Source organism: Carcharodon carcharias, chromosome 13 (genome assembly GCF_017639515.1).
Source record: "Carcharodon carcharias isolate sCarCar2 chromosome 13, sCarCar2.pri, whole genome shotgun sequence".
In the NCBI taxonomy this organism is placed as follows: domain Eukaryota; kingdom Metazoa; phylum Chordata; class Chondrichthyes; order Lamniformes; family Lamnidae; genus Carcharodon; species Carcharodon carcharias.
Window position 1 is genome coordinate 129,915,338 of NC_054479.1, and position 14,804 is coordinate 129,930,141.

Sequence of the window (14,804 nt, forward strand, 5' to 3'; positions counted from 1 at the left end):
AAGGTGCTCCAAATAGATTTAGTTTTATAGCAGGACTAACCAGTGCACCTGCTTCACTGAAATGGAGCTGGGGCACTTGCCTGGTGAAGTATGAAAACATCATGACAGCCTGCAGCACATCAAGAACTACATGCAGAAAGATGTGCCTATCACAGGATCAAGGGAGCTTACAGCACAGAAGAGGCCATTTAACCCATCGTGCCTGAACTGGGTCTTCGAAAGGACAGCTGTACTTAGTCCCACATCTATGCTTTTTGTCCTGCACCCTGTAAGTTTCTCATCTTCAAACACCAGTCCAATTCTCTTTTTAAATTATTAATGGAATAAGCTTATATCACCAATTCAGATAGTGTGTTTCAGATCCCAATACCACTGAGTGAAAAAAATTTCCCTTCATCTTCCCTCCACATTTTTTGCCAATGATTCTAAATCTTCGACTTCTGGTTACTGGCCCACTTTCCAGAGGTAATAACTTTTCCTGACCTATCCTATCAAATCTTCTCATTATCTTGTAAACCCTTGATTAGGTTATCTCTTAACCTTTTCTGATTCAAGGAGTACAATCCTAACTTTTCGAACTTCTCCTTCGAACTGAAGTCCCTTATCCCTAGTAATATCCGGTAAGCTTTTTTGTACCCTCTCTAATGTCTTTGCACCTTTCCTGAAGCCCGGTGCCCAGAAGTGTTCATAATACTGCAGCTGAGGACTAACCAATGATTTATAAAGTTCTAGTCTGATCTCTGTTTTTATATTCTGTTCTTCCCATATGTTTTTTAAACACCTCATCAACTATAGTCAGACATGATTTGCATTTAATAAATCCATGTGGCTCTCCTTGATTAGCCCATGTCCTTGCAAATGAAAATGTATTTTGTTCCTAATAATGATTTCCAACAACTTGACACTACTGATGTCAGGCTAATTGGCCTGTGGTTTCTTGGTTTATCCCTCTCCCCTTTCTTGAACAGTTGCATAACATTAGTAACCTCCAATACTGCACTGAACCATCGTCACAAATGATCTGCACATTTAGGGAATGGAAGTCTTTGCAGTTGATATAAAATGAGGTCAAACTTTGGGACTCACAAAGCCACAGGGACTGTTACGATCCCAGCTGAGGTTAGCCCTGGACAAACCTGATCCCAGAATGGAACCCAGCTTGATAGATCCTAACTCTTAGTTTGTTTGTTTCAATAAGTGGAGAGTAGCTACTGAACAGTCACAGGAGTCAGCTAATGAGCTTTTAACAAAAGAATAAGACAATTATTCAAAAAGAAAAGATAAACTATATTACAATACTCCTACACCCACAACTATACCTTTACAGATATATACAGATTTTTACGGATAACACAAGTTACAAAAGCTATCTTATACTCTACTGTTCACTGTAAGTACACAGTCCATGTAAACTAATAGGCACCCTGTGGTCAGGCACATCCACACTCTGAAACCAAGAGACAGATGCCACCTCAATCAGCTGCTATGGATCTCTCAACTCCCCCAAAACGTTAGCTCATAGTGTAACAAACCGGTCTCACTGCACTCTGTCTTTCACATGAGGGTTTCCAATCTCCACTCTCCAAGACCTTGCCTTGGAATCTTCTCTCAAGCCGACACTCTCCCTCAGACGCCTTCCGCAAGGGTTCACCTCCAGGGTTTCGAACTCTTCTTCTGATGATCCTCTTCCCTGGGTCACCACATGCATTCAAGCCATCTTCCACTCTCTCTCACTGACTCAGTGTTAACAGTATACCATTGCATCATGAGCCCATAGCAAAGATTACAGACTTTCAGCCGTCTCTTTGGACCTTCTTGCCTCTTGAAGCTGTTCTTGCTTTAAATCTGCTTTCTGCAGCTTTTGTCTCTTTAAATCTGAAGCTTGGAGTCTTTCACTCTGCCCCTCACTCTTAACTTTAGTTAACAGGACCTTTTCCAGATTCCTGTCCTTCCTGTGACTAGAAGGTCTGCTTAGGACTCTCCCCTGTTCCACTTCCCTGGACTCTTGGGTTTTTTATTTAGCTTGGCACTTGCTGCCTGTCCCTTTGCTCCAGTCTCTCCTGGCAGCTACTGTCAAAACCAACTGAGCTCAAACAGCTTCCAAAACAAACTGCTGTTTTTCTTGTCTGTGTGTCTGTGAGATGGACCTGCTTCTCTGGGCCCCTGTTGGTAGGCAACAACCCAATTCTTCTACTCTCTGTTGGTTTAACCTAGCTGCAACAGTCGTAAAAAACCTAATTAGAATTGCAGGCATCTTTTAAAGTGAAACTAAAACCCAATTTGACCTTTCTTAACACAGATACAGAAATAAAAATCACACTTAAACATTAAAGCTAAAACTCATTCCTAAAACCTACAAATACAAATATAACTTACTTAAACTATCTCTATTTCCTAACAGGACATAGACAATTGTCCCCTCCATCCACAATTCTGAAAAAATTATATTGCCCTTTCAGCTACCAGTATCTGTGGGGACCCACCATTCCGATGTATAAAACTGAGTTGTCCTGCCACAAGTATATGACTCAAGGCCACTGCAAATATAACAGTGAGGCTAATATGTCCCTCGTTATTGCTGCAGCAGCTTCAGATGAGGGTAGATCAATGATTGAATGTGGAAATTGAGAGGCTGCTGTTGGAAATGCACCATGCTGTTGTTAGCTTCGCAAAAATGACATCACGCTGGTTCCCCATGCATTGAAGTTCCCATTTTTGTATGGTAGATATGTAAGCTCACCACAACAAGTTAAGTCAAGTTATTTCCATTCTGAATACCCTCTTAATTTACACAGTTTAACTAAATTTACAGCTGACTTCTCTTGCAACGAAAATTAACTATTATAAGTGTAGGATCTCATTCCTTCAGGTTTTAATTGTTGTTCGAGATTTAAAATTTTGTTTTACTCTTTCTTGCCTTTTTTCTCTCTTAATTCAATCTTCCTTTCTCTCTATTTCTCTTTCTGTATCAGATCTGACATTGATTTCACCATTTTAACTTGGACTTCCTGCTCAATTTTTACACTGCTAATTTCAAAATGCTTCAATCATATTAGGAGATACACAGCTGTTTGCCCTGATGACTCAGGTCCCAGATGTCCTGTTGAGGGTGCTGCTTATGTCCTACTCCCATTTCTAGCAACTTGCAACGGGTGCATTCAGTGCCCTGCCAACTTTGGGCCATTATGTAAAGTGTTATCCTCAATGGCATGATCATTTTGCTGCCTTCAGAAAGATCTTCTCAATTATCTTTAACTAAAAGGCTCTCCATAGGTAATGGAAAGTGAAGGTGAAGGCCTCCTGGGAGCTGGAATAGCTCAATGGGTAACTCTCCTGCCTCTGAGCTGAGAAATCCCAGGTTCAGGTGCCACTCCACTGCCACTTGTTGGCCATGAAAGAACCCAGCCACTAATGTAGGCAAGGCAGCATGTATCAATGCCAGTTCCATGCGCAGATAGATCTGGCTGTAAAACCACCTGTCAAGTCCAAAAATGATGGTTGATTGATGACTCCATGTAGTATAGGAAAAGCCAAAACAGCACTGTGGGTGTACCTACACCACGTGGACTGCAGTGGTTCAAGAGCGCAGCTCACCATCGCCTTCTCAAGGGCAGCTAGTGATGGACAATAAATGCTGGCTCAGCCAGCGAAGCCCACATCCCATGAATGAATAAAAAAAACAGAAAGGGAAGGATAGTTGAAGATCTTCTGAGTCCAATGATGAAAAGGCATTTCAAAATAACTCCAATCAACCCCAAGAAATAGCCAAAAGTCAGCAAAACCAATTTCACATTTAGAATGCTCCCTTGATGAGCTGATCCTGGTAACTGCACAAAATGTCACAAAATCTGGACAGATGGGAAGACCATTCAGAGTGTATGTGCATCTTATAGTCAATCCTCATGGTGCTGAATTTATGACAGCTTGCTTATGGGACAAAATTCCAAGCGGATCATGGCTCAACTTCAAATTCCTGCATCTACGAGGACACAAATATCTACTGACACAATATTTCAACCTGACTTCTGGGTTCTTGGCATCTGGCTTGTAGCTTACAAATTTGTAGATGGTCTACTGAAATCCCAGACATGATAGGTTCAAATCAAAGGGCTTTGAAACCCTAACAGGTTTTAGCAGATCAACAATGAAAGAACTGGGGTGCAATCTATGCGAGTCCAAAGCTCAAAATTTAACAAAAACAGAATTGCCTCCACAAAGGATCAAGGAGCTGACGAAAAGGAAACTTGAAATATCATATTGGTGTAGTGCCTTTCAGAGGCTGGGGTTGAAAATGGCAAACTCTTAATTTGTAATCAGCTTGTACAAAAGTTGACCTTAAAGGTTCTCCATGCCATCAAGCCATATAACCATTCTCCAGTATGTGCATTCTTTTCAATCAGTTTTGCAGCCCAATCCACAAGTGATCAGCATGCTTTTTACAATCTGATCCTGAAGCTTCGCATCTTTTCAATAAACTTCCCAAAACCCAACATCACATTTTTTGAACCTTTAGAAACATGAAGCTTCTGTTGTGTCCAATGTCTAGTCTGCTGTCTTTTCCTACATCTGAGCACTGTTGTTTTTCATATCCTATTTCTATTTTCAGTGCAATCTCTGCAGGCAGCTATAATATATATCAACCTGGGTATACGTGTTAACAATAGGGAAAGCCAGCTCATGAGGCAAGTTAGTTCCCCGGCTCTAGACATTAAACACTGTCAGTGAAACTTGTCATTAGGGGCACCCATTAAGTTCTGGCTACAGATGGGGTGCGTCCCAGCACACCAAGAAACATTTTCACATTCCTAACCTATATACGTCTTCTTGATGATACTGAAGGTCCACAACCCAAATGGTAATCTTGTAAACAGGACTTGGTAATCACTATGTGCTTTGCTGCTCTGGTGTTGCTACCGACCTCTGAATCTGCCTTCAGGATAAATGGGATAATTTGGGTGCACAGATCTCATATTGACAAACCACTTTAATGGAAGTATTAACAAGCTATAACTCTCAGCACGAAATAATATTGATGGACTTTCAATCTTGCTAGTGATTAAATGTGGGAATTGGTAGCTGCGGTCCATGTTACTCCTCCATAGGTTGCGCTACAACAGTATCTTGCAGAGACTTGGCACTGAAATCCATTTAAGGTCATGAAGTTCCAGTCCTTATCCACTAGCTACCTACTAAGCATGACAGAAAACTGTTAAATTGATGCAGTCAGGAATAAGTGAATTTTTGATGATGTGATAAAGTTATAATTACTGCCAAATAACCTCATTCTTTCAGAATTTAACTTGTGTTGGAGATTTAAAAAAAACGATAATTAAAAGTTAAAAATGACTTGTTCTTTCCCCTTTACTTCTCACTCTCTTAATTCCATCTTTATTTCCCCCTCTTTATTTCACTTATTGTACATGAGTTAACAATTAATTAAATATAATTTATATTGCTTGGTTTAGACTTCCTGGATTAGACTTCTGACTCTGTGTGGTTCAGTGAGGATTCTTCAATTTAATTGGTTGAAGTGTCACACTGCTGTTTGCCTTGCCACAGACCTCTGGAGAGGAAGCTGTACCGGAAGTGAACTCTAAATATCACAAGTTGCTACTCAAATGCCCACAAGCTGTGAATAAAGTTTGAGATTTGCACATTTTGCGCTACGTGGGGAATCCTAGACACTCCTGGTGGTCTGGATGGCTATATGTGCAGGAGGTTCCTCTGACTGGAGCAACTTGAGCTCTGGGTTTGGAGCTTAAGCGACAGCTGGGGACACTACGGTGCATTCATGAGGCTGAGAGGTTTGTGGATAGCACGTTTCAGGACATGGTCACCCCACAGCTGAAGCAAGTGCAAGCAGAGAAGGAATGGGTGACCGCCAGACAGAAGAAGGGGACCAGGCAGGTAGTGAGGGAATCCCCTGCGTGCATTTCGCTTGCAAATCATTTTTTGGCCTTGAAAAACAGTGAGAGTGATGGTTCCTCTGTGGAGACCAAACAGAGCCATGGCTATGGCACTGTGGGTGGTCCAGCTGCTCAGGGGTGGTGGAAGAAGTGTGGAAGGTGAAAAGCGGTAGTGGATTCATTAGTGAGGGAGTAGACAGGTGCTTCTGCAGCCGTAGACGTGACTCCAAAATGGTATGGTGCCTCCCAGGTGTCAGGGTCAAGGACGTCATGGAAGGGCTGCAGGGCATTCTGAAGAGGGAGGGCGAACAGTCAGAGGTCGTGGTCCATGTTGGGACCAATGACATAGGAAGAAAGAGAAAAGATGTCAGCAAGCAGACTTTAGGGAGTTGGGTAGGAAATTGAAGAGCAGGACTTCAAAGGTAGTAATCTCCAGATGCCACACAATGGTGAATATAGGAACAGAAGGTTCAAGCAGATGAATGCGTGGCTGGAGAGATGGTGCAGAAGTGAGGGCTTTAGATACCTGGGGCATTGGGACCGTTTCTGGGGGCGGGTGGGATCTGTACAAGTTGGGCGGGTTACATCTGAACAGGAAGGGAACAACATTCTCACGGGGAGGCTTGCTAATGCTGTTGGGGCAGATTTAAACTAAATTGGCAGGGGGATGGCATCCTGAAAAGTTGCTCAGAGGGGAGAGAAGCTGAGATGGAATTAGAAGTTAAAACGCTCGTAAGTGAGTCTGGAGGGCAGAGGAAACATAGGCTAGGTAAGAAAGAAGTGCGTTTAGCAAGGCTAAATGGAATATATTTTAATGCAAGGAGCCTGAGGAATAAGGCAGATGAGCTGAGGGCACGTGGGAGTATGATATCATAGTTATGACTGAGATTTGGCTAAAAGGGCAGGATTGGCAGCTCAACATTCCTGGTCATATGGTATTCAGACAATATAGAGAGGGGGATAGAAGAGGAGGAGGGGGTCGCAATATTGATTAAGGAATCAACAATAGCAGTGAGGAGTGATGATATCTTGGAAGGAACATCAAATGAGGCCATATGGGTAGAAGAAAAAACACAAAGGGGGATAACGCATTGTTGGATGTGTATTATAGGCCCCCAGTCAGGGAAAGAGAGAGGATCAAATATGTAATCAAATTTCAGAGAAGCGTAGGAATAATAAGGCAGTAATAGAAGGGATTTTAGCTGCCCAAATATTAACTGGGACAGTTTTAGTGTGCAAGGTAGGGAGGGAGCAAAATTCTTAAGTTTCATTCAGAGGAACTTTTTTTAGCCAGTAGGTAGAAAGCCCAACAAGGGAGGGGGCAGTTCTGGACCTAATATTTGAAAATGATCCCGGGCAGGTGGAAGGCATATCAGTAGGGGAGCATTTTGGAGATAATGACCATTACTCAGTTAGATTTAGGATAGTTATGGAAAAAGATCAGGTTGGGCCAGGAATAAAAGTTCTAAACTTGGGAAGGGATAATTTTACTAAGATGAGGTCCGATTTGGCCCAAGTGGACTAGGAACAGCTACTTGCAGATAAAACTGTGTCAGAGCAGTGGGAAGCATTCAAGGAGGTAACAGCGAGATTACAGAGCAAATGTGTTCCCATAAAGACAAAGGTCGGGGTGGGGGTGGGGGTGGGGGGGGGGGGGGGGGGGGGGACCAAGTCTGGAGAACCCTGTCAAGGGACATAAAGGTTAGAATTAAGAAAAAAAGGGAAGCTTATGACAGACAACAAGGGCTCAATATGGCAGAGTCCCTAGATGGGTATAAAAAGTACAGGGAGGGGACTTAAAAAGGAAATTAGAAAAGCTATGAGAGTGCATGAGAAAGCATTGCTGGGTAGAATAAAGGAAAATCCAAAAGGGTTTTTTAAATATATAAAGAGCAAGAGAATAACTAGGGAAAGAGTAGGGCCAATTAGGCGCCATAGAGGTAATGTGTGTGTGGACCCGGAAGACGTGGGTACAGTCCTCAATGAATACTTTGCGTCGGTCTTCACAATGGAAAAGGACGACGCAGGTATAGACATCAGGGTGGAGGACTGTGAAATATTAGAGGAAATTAATATAGAGAGAGAGGAGGTACTAGTGGACTTAGTGGCCTTAAAAGTGGATAAATCCGCAGGCCCGGATGAGATGTATCCCAGGCTGTAGAGGGAGGCAAGGGAAGTGATGTCAGGGGCCCTGGCAGTAATTTTCAAATCCTCTCTTGCCACAGGTGAGGTGCCAGAGGACTGATAGTGTTGTCCCATTATTACAAAAGGGAGGAAGTAATAGACCAGGAAATGACAGGTTAGTCAGTATAACCTCAGTGGTGAGGAAGTTACCAGAAAGAATTCTGAGGGACAGAACATATCTGCACTTGGAGAGGCCTGGATTAATCAGGGATAGTCACCATGGCTTTGTTAAGGGAAGGTCGTGTTTGACAAATTTGAGTGAATTTTTTGATGAGGTAACCAGGGGTGTTGATGAGGGTAATGCATTTGATGTAGTCCATGTGGACTTTAACAAGGCTTTTGATAAGGTCCCTCATGGCAGACTGGTGAAGAAAGTAAGAGCCGATGGGATCCAAGGCAAAGTGGCACTTTGGATCCAAAACTGGCTGAAAGACAGGAGGCAGAGGGTGATGGTAGAGGGGTGTTTCTGTGACTGGAAGTTTGTTTCCAATGGGCTTCAGCAGGGCTTGGTGCTGGGGCCCTTGCTGTTTCTGGTGTACATAAATGATTTGAACTTAAAGGTATGGGGTATGATCAAGAAGTTCGCAGATGACACAAAAATTGGTAGGGTGGTAAATGGTGAGGAGGATGGCCATAAACTGCAGGAGGATATCAATGGATTGGTCAGATGTGCAGAGCAGTGGAAATGGAATTCAACCCGGAAAAGCGTGAGGTAATGCACCTGGGAAGGGCTAACAAGGCAAGGGATTAGACTATGAATGGTAGAACCCAGGAAAGTACTGAAGATCAGAGGGACCTTGGTGTGCATATCCACAGAACCCTGAAGGTAGCAGGGCAGGTAGATACGGTGGTTACTTGCCTTTATTAGCCGAAGCATAGAATTCAAGAGCAGGGAGATTATACTGGAGCTGTATAAAACGCTGGTCAGGCCACAACTGGAGTACTGCTTGCAGTTCTGGTCACCACATTATAGGAAGGATGTGATTACACTGGAGAAGGTGCTGAGGAGATTTACCAAGATTCTGCCTGGGCTGGAGGATCTGAGCTATGAGGAAAGATTAGATAGGCTGGGGTTGTTTACCTTGGAGCAGCAAAGGTTGAGAGGGGACCTGATAGAAGTGTATAAGATTATGAGGGGTAGAGATAGGGTGGAAAGTAAGGCACTTTTTCCATTAGTAGAGGGGTCAATGACCAGGGGGCATAGATTTAAGGTAGGAAGTAGATGGATAAGAGGAAAGTTGAGGGGAATTTTTTTCACCCAGATGGTGGTGGGAGTCTGGAATTCATTGCCTGAAAGGGTGGTTGAGTCAGAAACTCTCATAACATTTAAGAAGTATTTAGATATTCACATGCATTGCCTTAGCCTCTGGGGCTATGGGCCAGGCACAGGGAAATGGAATTAGTGTCGTCAGACTGGCGCGGATGCGTTGGGCCGAATGGCCTCCTTCTGTGCTGTAAACGTCTATGAGTCTACATCATCATGGCCAACATTGGTCACTGTTCCTTTGCAGTTGACTACAAAGCCTAGGCCAATAAAACACAACCCCTTACATGCAGACATCAGTATCAATTGTAACTTTTTATTCATATACTAGGGACTCCTGAGCTGCTGACTACTTCGCAAGTGTGTATTTTTGGCAGTTTACGCTACCTTCAACAGGTCTAGATTAAAAAGTCCCCAAGGAGCTCCAGTATCTGTATCTTCTTAATTACATAATGTTGTTCTGTCAATGCATTCTAACTAGGTCTGGTTAACTTCCTTTCAACAAGTGTGTGCAATAATATCTATTTACTCACTAATGCGAAACCATGGTATCAGTTATGGCCTCCCTCTTATCTCTGCCCAGTACATTCATAACACAAGCCTACTCACAGTACATTACCACCGTACCACTACTTAACAGATTTACTAAATACCTGTTGCTTAATCTCATCTTGTGCATAGTTAATAAGGTAATATCTGGGCTTAATATCTCTCAATCAACATTAAAAACAAAGATAATCTGGTCATTATCATATTGCTGTTTGTGGGAGATGCTGCTGCCATTTTACAGTACAACTGTGACTACACTTCAAAAATAATTAATCTGTAAAGTGCTTTCAGATTTCCTAAGGTTGCGAAAAGGACTAGATAAATATAAGTTTCTTTGTTTCTCTTCTTACTGCTTCAAGCCTCACCTTGTATAGTCATTGCATAATGAATATTGGTGGTAGACTGCTCGTTATTGAGTATGTCCAAGCTCTAAGTGACTACATCATCTTCTGTGTGTCTGAAGAGTCTGATATAAGATCGGTATGGGCTGGCAGTTGATGTTATTATTGTTGGTGCTTGGAGGATCTTCTGCAGCTGCACCACCTCTGGCTTTTTCCTGGCACATTGGATGCTGCAAATTTGGCACAGATGTCCTTGAAGCATACTGAGCAAAATTACAGTGCTTGCCTTCACATGGGCCAGTCAGCTTCAGTGTTTGCCCAACAGAGGTAGTCTGCATAGCCGATAAGGCTCTTTTTAGGGCATCCTTGTATCATTTGTACTAACCATGGCGATGTTGTTTGCCCTGAGACCATTCCCATGGAAGATCTGCTTGGGGATCCTATAGTTACCCTGCAGACATGGCCTGCGTAGCCTTCCTTGAGTAAAAGCTCTTAATGTTACCATGTTAATGTTAAATAAGGGAACTGTGGGTGGTTTGCAAATGGCAGTGGGCCATCTCTTGCACATTGTCACATTAAACAAGGCAGCAAATAGCCTCATCAGAGACAAAAGAAAAGGGCATTCAGAGAAGTAGGTATGATACTAACCCTGGGGAGGTGTACACACCTCAATCATTCAAAGTGATAATTCACTCAGTCGTTCAACCCTACAAAATCACTCAAACTGCTTGTAAACTTTTAAATAAAGCAGATGAGTTGTCGAGCTGTGCCAACCTTTGTGCAGTAAATTCCTACTTAGCCATGCAGCACAACTTGCCATACGAGTACAACAATTTCACCGCAGGCATTGAAAGTGATGGTTTCTTGGTTGATCTGCAGATATTATGTTACTGCAGCAAATCACCTGCCCTACTTGTGAGTTTTCAATGTAGTCAATCAATTCAATTTGAAAATAATCAAATTAAACCTAATTTAGTCAAACCTTGATTTATGACTGTATGAGGCTTGAGAATACATAAATCAACGACAAAAATTTAGAATAATCACATTGAAAATCGTAACAGCAGATTATAGCCTTCTCCAACTTAATTTAGGAACTCTCAAGGATGTAACATAAATCATAGTTCTGTTCCAAAAACAGTTGTGAATCTGCAGGGAATGTGATTCTGCAACATCAAAAAAAAAATGATGCATTCTTATTTATGAGTTTTCTTTTTCTCCTTTGAGCAAATGCTAACCTGAAATTTTACTTCAACTGCAGAATTTTGTCCCCATACACTGACTTGTGACTGAGTGCCTGGCTTGCAGACCTGTATGATGTCTGCGACTGAGCGCATTGGCAGGTTGCCAGCTTCCAGGGATGCTGCTGCAGGCAGGAAATAGCCTGTCCTTAGGTTGCACCTCAAACCCACTGCTGAACATGGGGTCTCTGCTTGATATCCCCTCAAAGTGATGTGGTTCGGGTTTCGAGACTCTTGGGAATAAGGAACTGGCCTCACAAGTGGCTCTATATGCTGTGCTCCAAAGTGCTCTGTTGCGCCATGTACTTTGTATAACTGATGTAGCATTTTTAAATTCACTTCTTTCATAGATTATTTACTAATGTACACTAAAAAGGTTATTCTGTATGATTTACATTTGATACGGCTATACCATATGTGCCAGCCTCGGCTCAAAAACTGAAAATAGTATCAATAAAGCAGTCACAGCCCCAGAAAATCTGATAAGTAAAGTTCAACCATTTAAACACAGCCCTGGGGTATAAATTTGGCCCTAGGGCCACAGCTTAGCAGTAATGGAATAAGTAAATCTGAAATTCCCGAATTTCCATCACATTTACAATTAAGTGACTTTTCTGTGGAAAATAAAGCCTTAAGACCTTGTTTATGAAATGCAAATAAGTCGAGTAACTTGAACTTCTTGTAACTTAAGCCCAGGTCACTTTGAAAACAGTTTCTCCAATGCTGCCCTTTCTGACTTTTCTACTTAAACATCACAAACTAGGGGCTGAATCGTCCCAGATTTGCACAAGTGCGATAATGGACGGGTAAAACAACATTTTGCCTGCCGGTCATGATAGCAGATTTTCACGCCGTATCGTCCAAAACCCGTCACATTACTTGTGCATTCCCGGAAACATGCCGTTTCCATGGCGGGCAAGCTCTGATTCGCCTGTCACGCCGTCACCTCGCTGCTTCATCATGCCAGGTACCACATTTAAAATACAGCTGTGATCAGTGCTTCCAACCCAGGACTGTAGCAAAGAGGACATGGCCTCGAAAGGCAAGAAGACTGCAGCTCTCGAATGCCCTTTAGACATTGTGGGGGCCCACTGTGATGTCCTCTACCTCCGTTCTGGCTGCAGGAGGGGCAGCCACATTACCACTATGGTTTGGTAGGCAATGGCAGTGGTGATCAATGCCAATGCTGCACAGAAGAGGTTGGCCATCCAATGCAGATAAAGGATGAATGATCTCATCCATGCAACCACAGTATGGAAACCAGCTCAGCACTCTAAACTCACACACACAAGCCCATCATACATTCACTGGCATCTCACTCACTGCCAGCTCAAGGGATATCACCGCCCATTCTCACACACACACACCCTCATGTCCATCTTGCCTCATCTCATCTCTGGAGAGTGCCTCCTCAGCCCTCACCACCTTGAGTCCACTTGCACAGACCAACATGTACATCCACACACACCCTGGGTTACCCTCCTTCCCCAGTACAGCCCTCGTCCTGCAGCCTCTTTCCTTGCATAAGGCCACTTCTTCCCCTTCCCCAAGCAAGCCCTAGCCCAGCAGCCATTGAAAAGCCACCTACATATGGCTGATCGGGTAGGTAGAGGCCTGCCCATGAGCCCCCTAAAAATGGATGTGGTGCTGTCTGTGAAGTCTGGCACTGATGACTGCGAGTGCTGACCGAAGTAAGGTAGGCAAACAAACCTTGAAGTCCTGAGCGAAGTGCAGCCTGCCAAGTTCATGTCGCTTATGTGCTTTGTGAAACATGTTGAAGTGTTTTCCCACCTGGGTGGACAAATGATCTAGCGGGGGAAGTGGGGGTGGTGGGGGGAGAGAAACGGTTCCGGTGGGCAGGCTTAATAATGATGCATCACAATGAGGTTTCCAATGTCTGATGGCAGAGCGGGCCGAGTGGACAATCGCGAACTTGTTTCACGTTGTCGTGAAACCGATCACGCCATCTTGTCCATTCATGCCACCAAACACACCCGCTGCCAGCAGGCACGGGAAAATCCCAGCCTGGAACTCAATCAGACTGCAAGAGCCCACCTTCACAGAGACCTGTACCCCCCCACCATCATCTAAAGATTCTCTGTCTCCAAATCCCTTAACTTCCTCATTTCATTGTACATCACTGGTCTCCTTCAGTCACAGATCCCCATAAACACCTTCCACTTTTCTGATATAGGCTTGCTCCTTGTTACCTGTATATTCTGCTCCATCCATGCTTTAGCACCTCTCGTCAGTTTGCCGAAGCCTGCAAGAGCAGTTACTTCAATCATGCTTTCGCTTCCGTCCAAACCGCTTTTATTTATTTTTCCCAACTCCTGCCCCCCTCAACTAGACTTTGCAAGACAGGGTATGAAAAATTTATTTGAAAAAACTCAGATGATGTGCGAGAGCAGCTTGGTGACAAATATTTCTCTGATATATTTCCCTCTCTGTGGAGAAGCACTTGGTCTTGTGCTCAGCACTTTCAGCAATGAGGCAAGAATTCAGTGAATCCTTGCAACCTGTCAAACAGTATAAAAACATGCACCTAGCCAGGAAACGCTAATGTTCAGTGACATGAGGACCCGTAAGAATGAGCAAGATGTCATAGCAACCCAGTGGGGTTTTGACCAAAAGGTAAGAAACTTAAGTTATTAATGATGCACAAAGCAACGTGATGACAGGAATAGTAGTTGCTCTTTCAGAATTGTCTGCTACCTGTATGCGATTGTACACGTGTCCTTGTACTCCTGGAGCTTCACACACACCATGTTCAGGAACTGGTCTGAGTATGCACTCAGGTCGTGCATTAGGTTCACCAGGTCCTGCATTGACTTCTCCACTACCACGGTGCTCTGCAGGAAAAGAAGAGCAACATCCTAACATCAATCAAAATGTCATTCTTAGGGAATAATACAATAAATTATACAGGTGTTTTTTTTTGCTGAAACATATATTTATAAAGTAATCCTCATTCCAGATTCTTGAACTGCTGTCACCTCTTAGAGTGGTCAGTCCATCGCTGGCTGAAACACCAAGGTAGAACAAGGGTGGCACTCTGTTTGTCTTTCTCTCTTTCTTTCTTTTCTTTCTCTCTTGCCTCAGCCATCAACTGCCAACTCCTCACAATAGCAAAGTAGAGAACAGGAGCTTACTGCATAGGGAATCACAAATAGCTACTGTGATTCACTACTTCATGCCACAGAGGGTTACAGTTTTGAACAAGGGCCTTTGTACATTTACACAGGAAAAAAAAACTTAACTTCTGAATTGTTGCAAATTCTAGCAACATCACATATGGTAAAAGAATCAAATTTGGTTC

General features: G+C 43.2%; 1 protein-coding gene across 1 annotated transcript in view; it reads right to left on the reverse strand.

The window, feature by feature from the left end:
* exoc4 (exocyst complex component 4) overlaps positions 1 to 14,804 on the reverse strand; it is a 525,449-nt gene that overhangs the window by 82,919 nt on the left and 427,726 nt on the right. Inside the window, exon 11 of the mRNA XM_041202882.1 lies at positions 14,201 to 14,337. Coding sequence (XP_041058816.1) covers positions 14,201 to 14,337 — 137 coding nt within the window. The remainder of the gene's footprint in view (positions 1 to 14,200; positions 14,338 to 14,804) is intronic.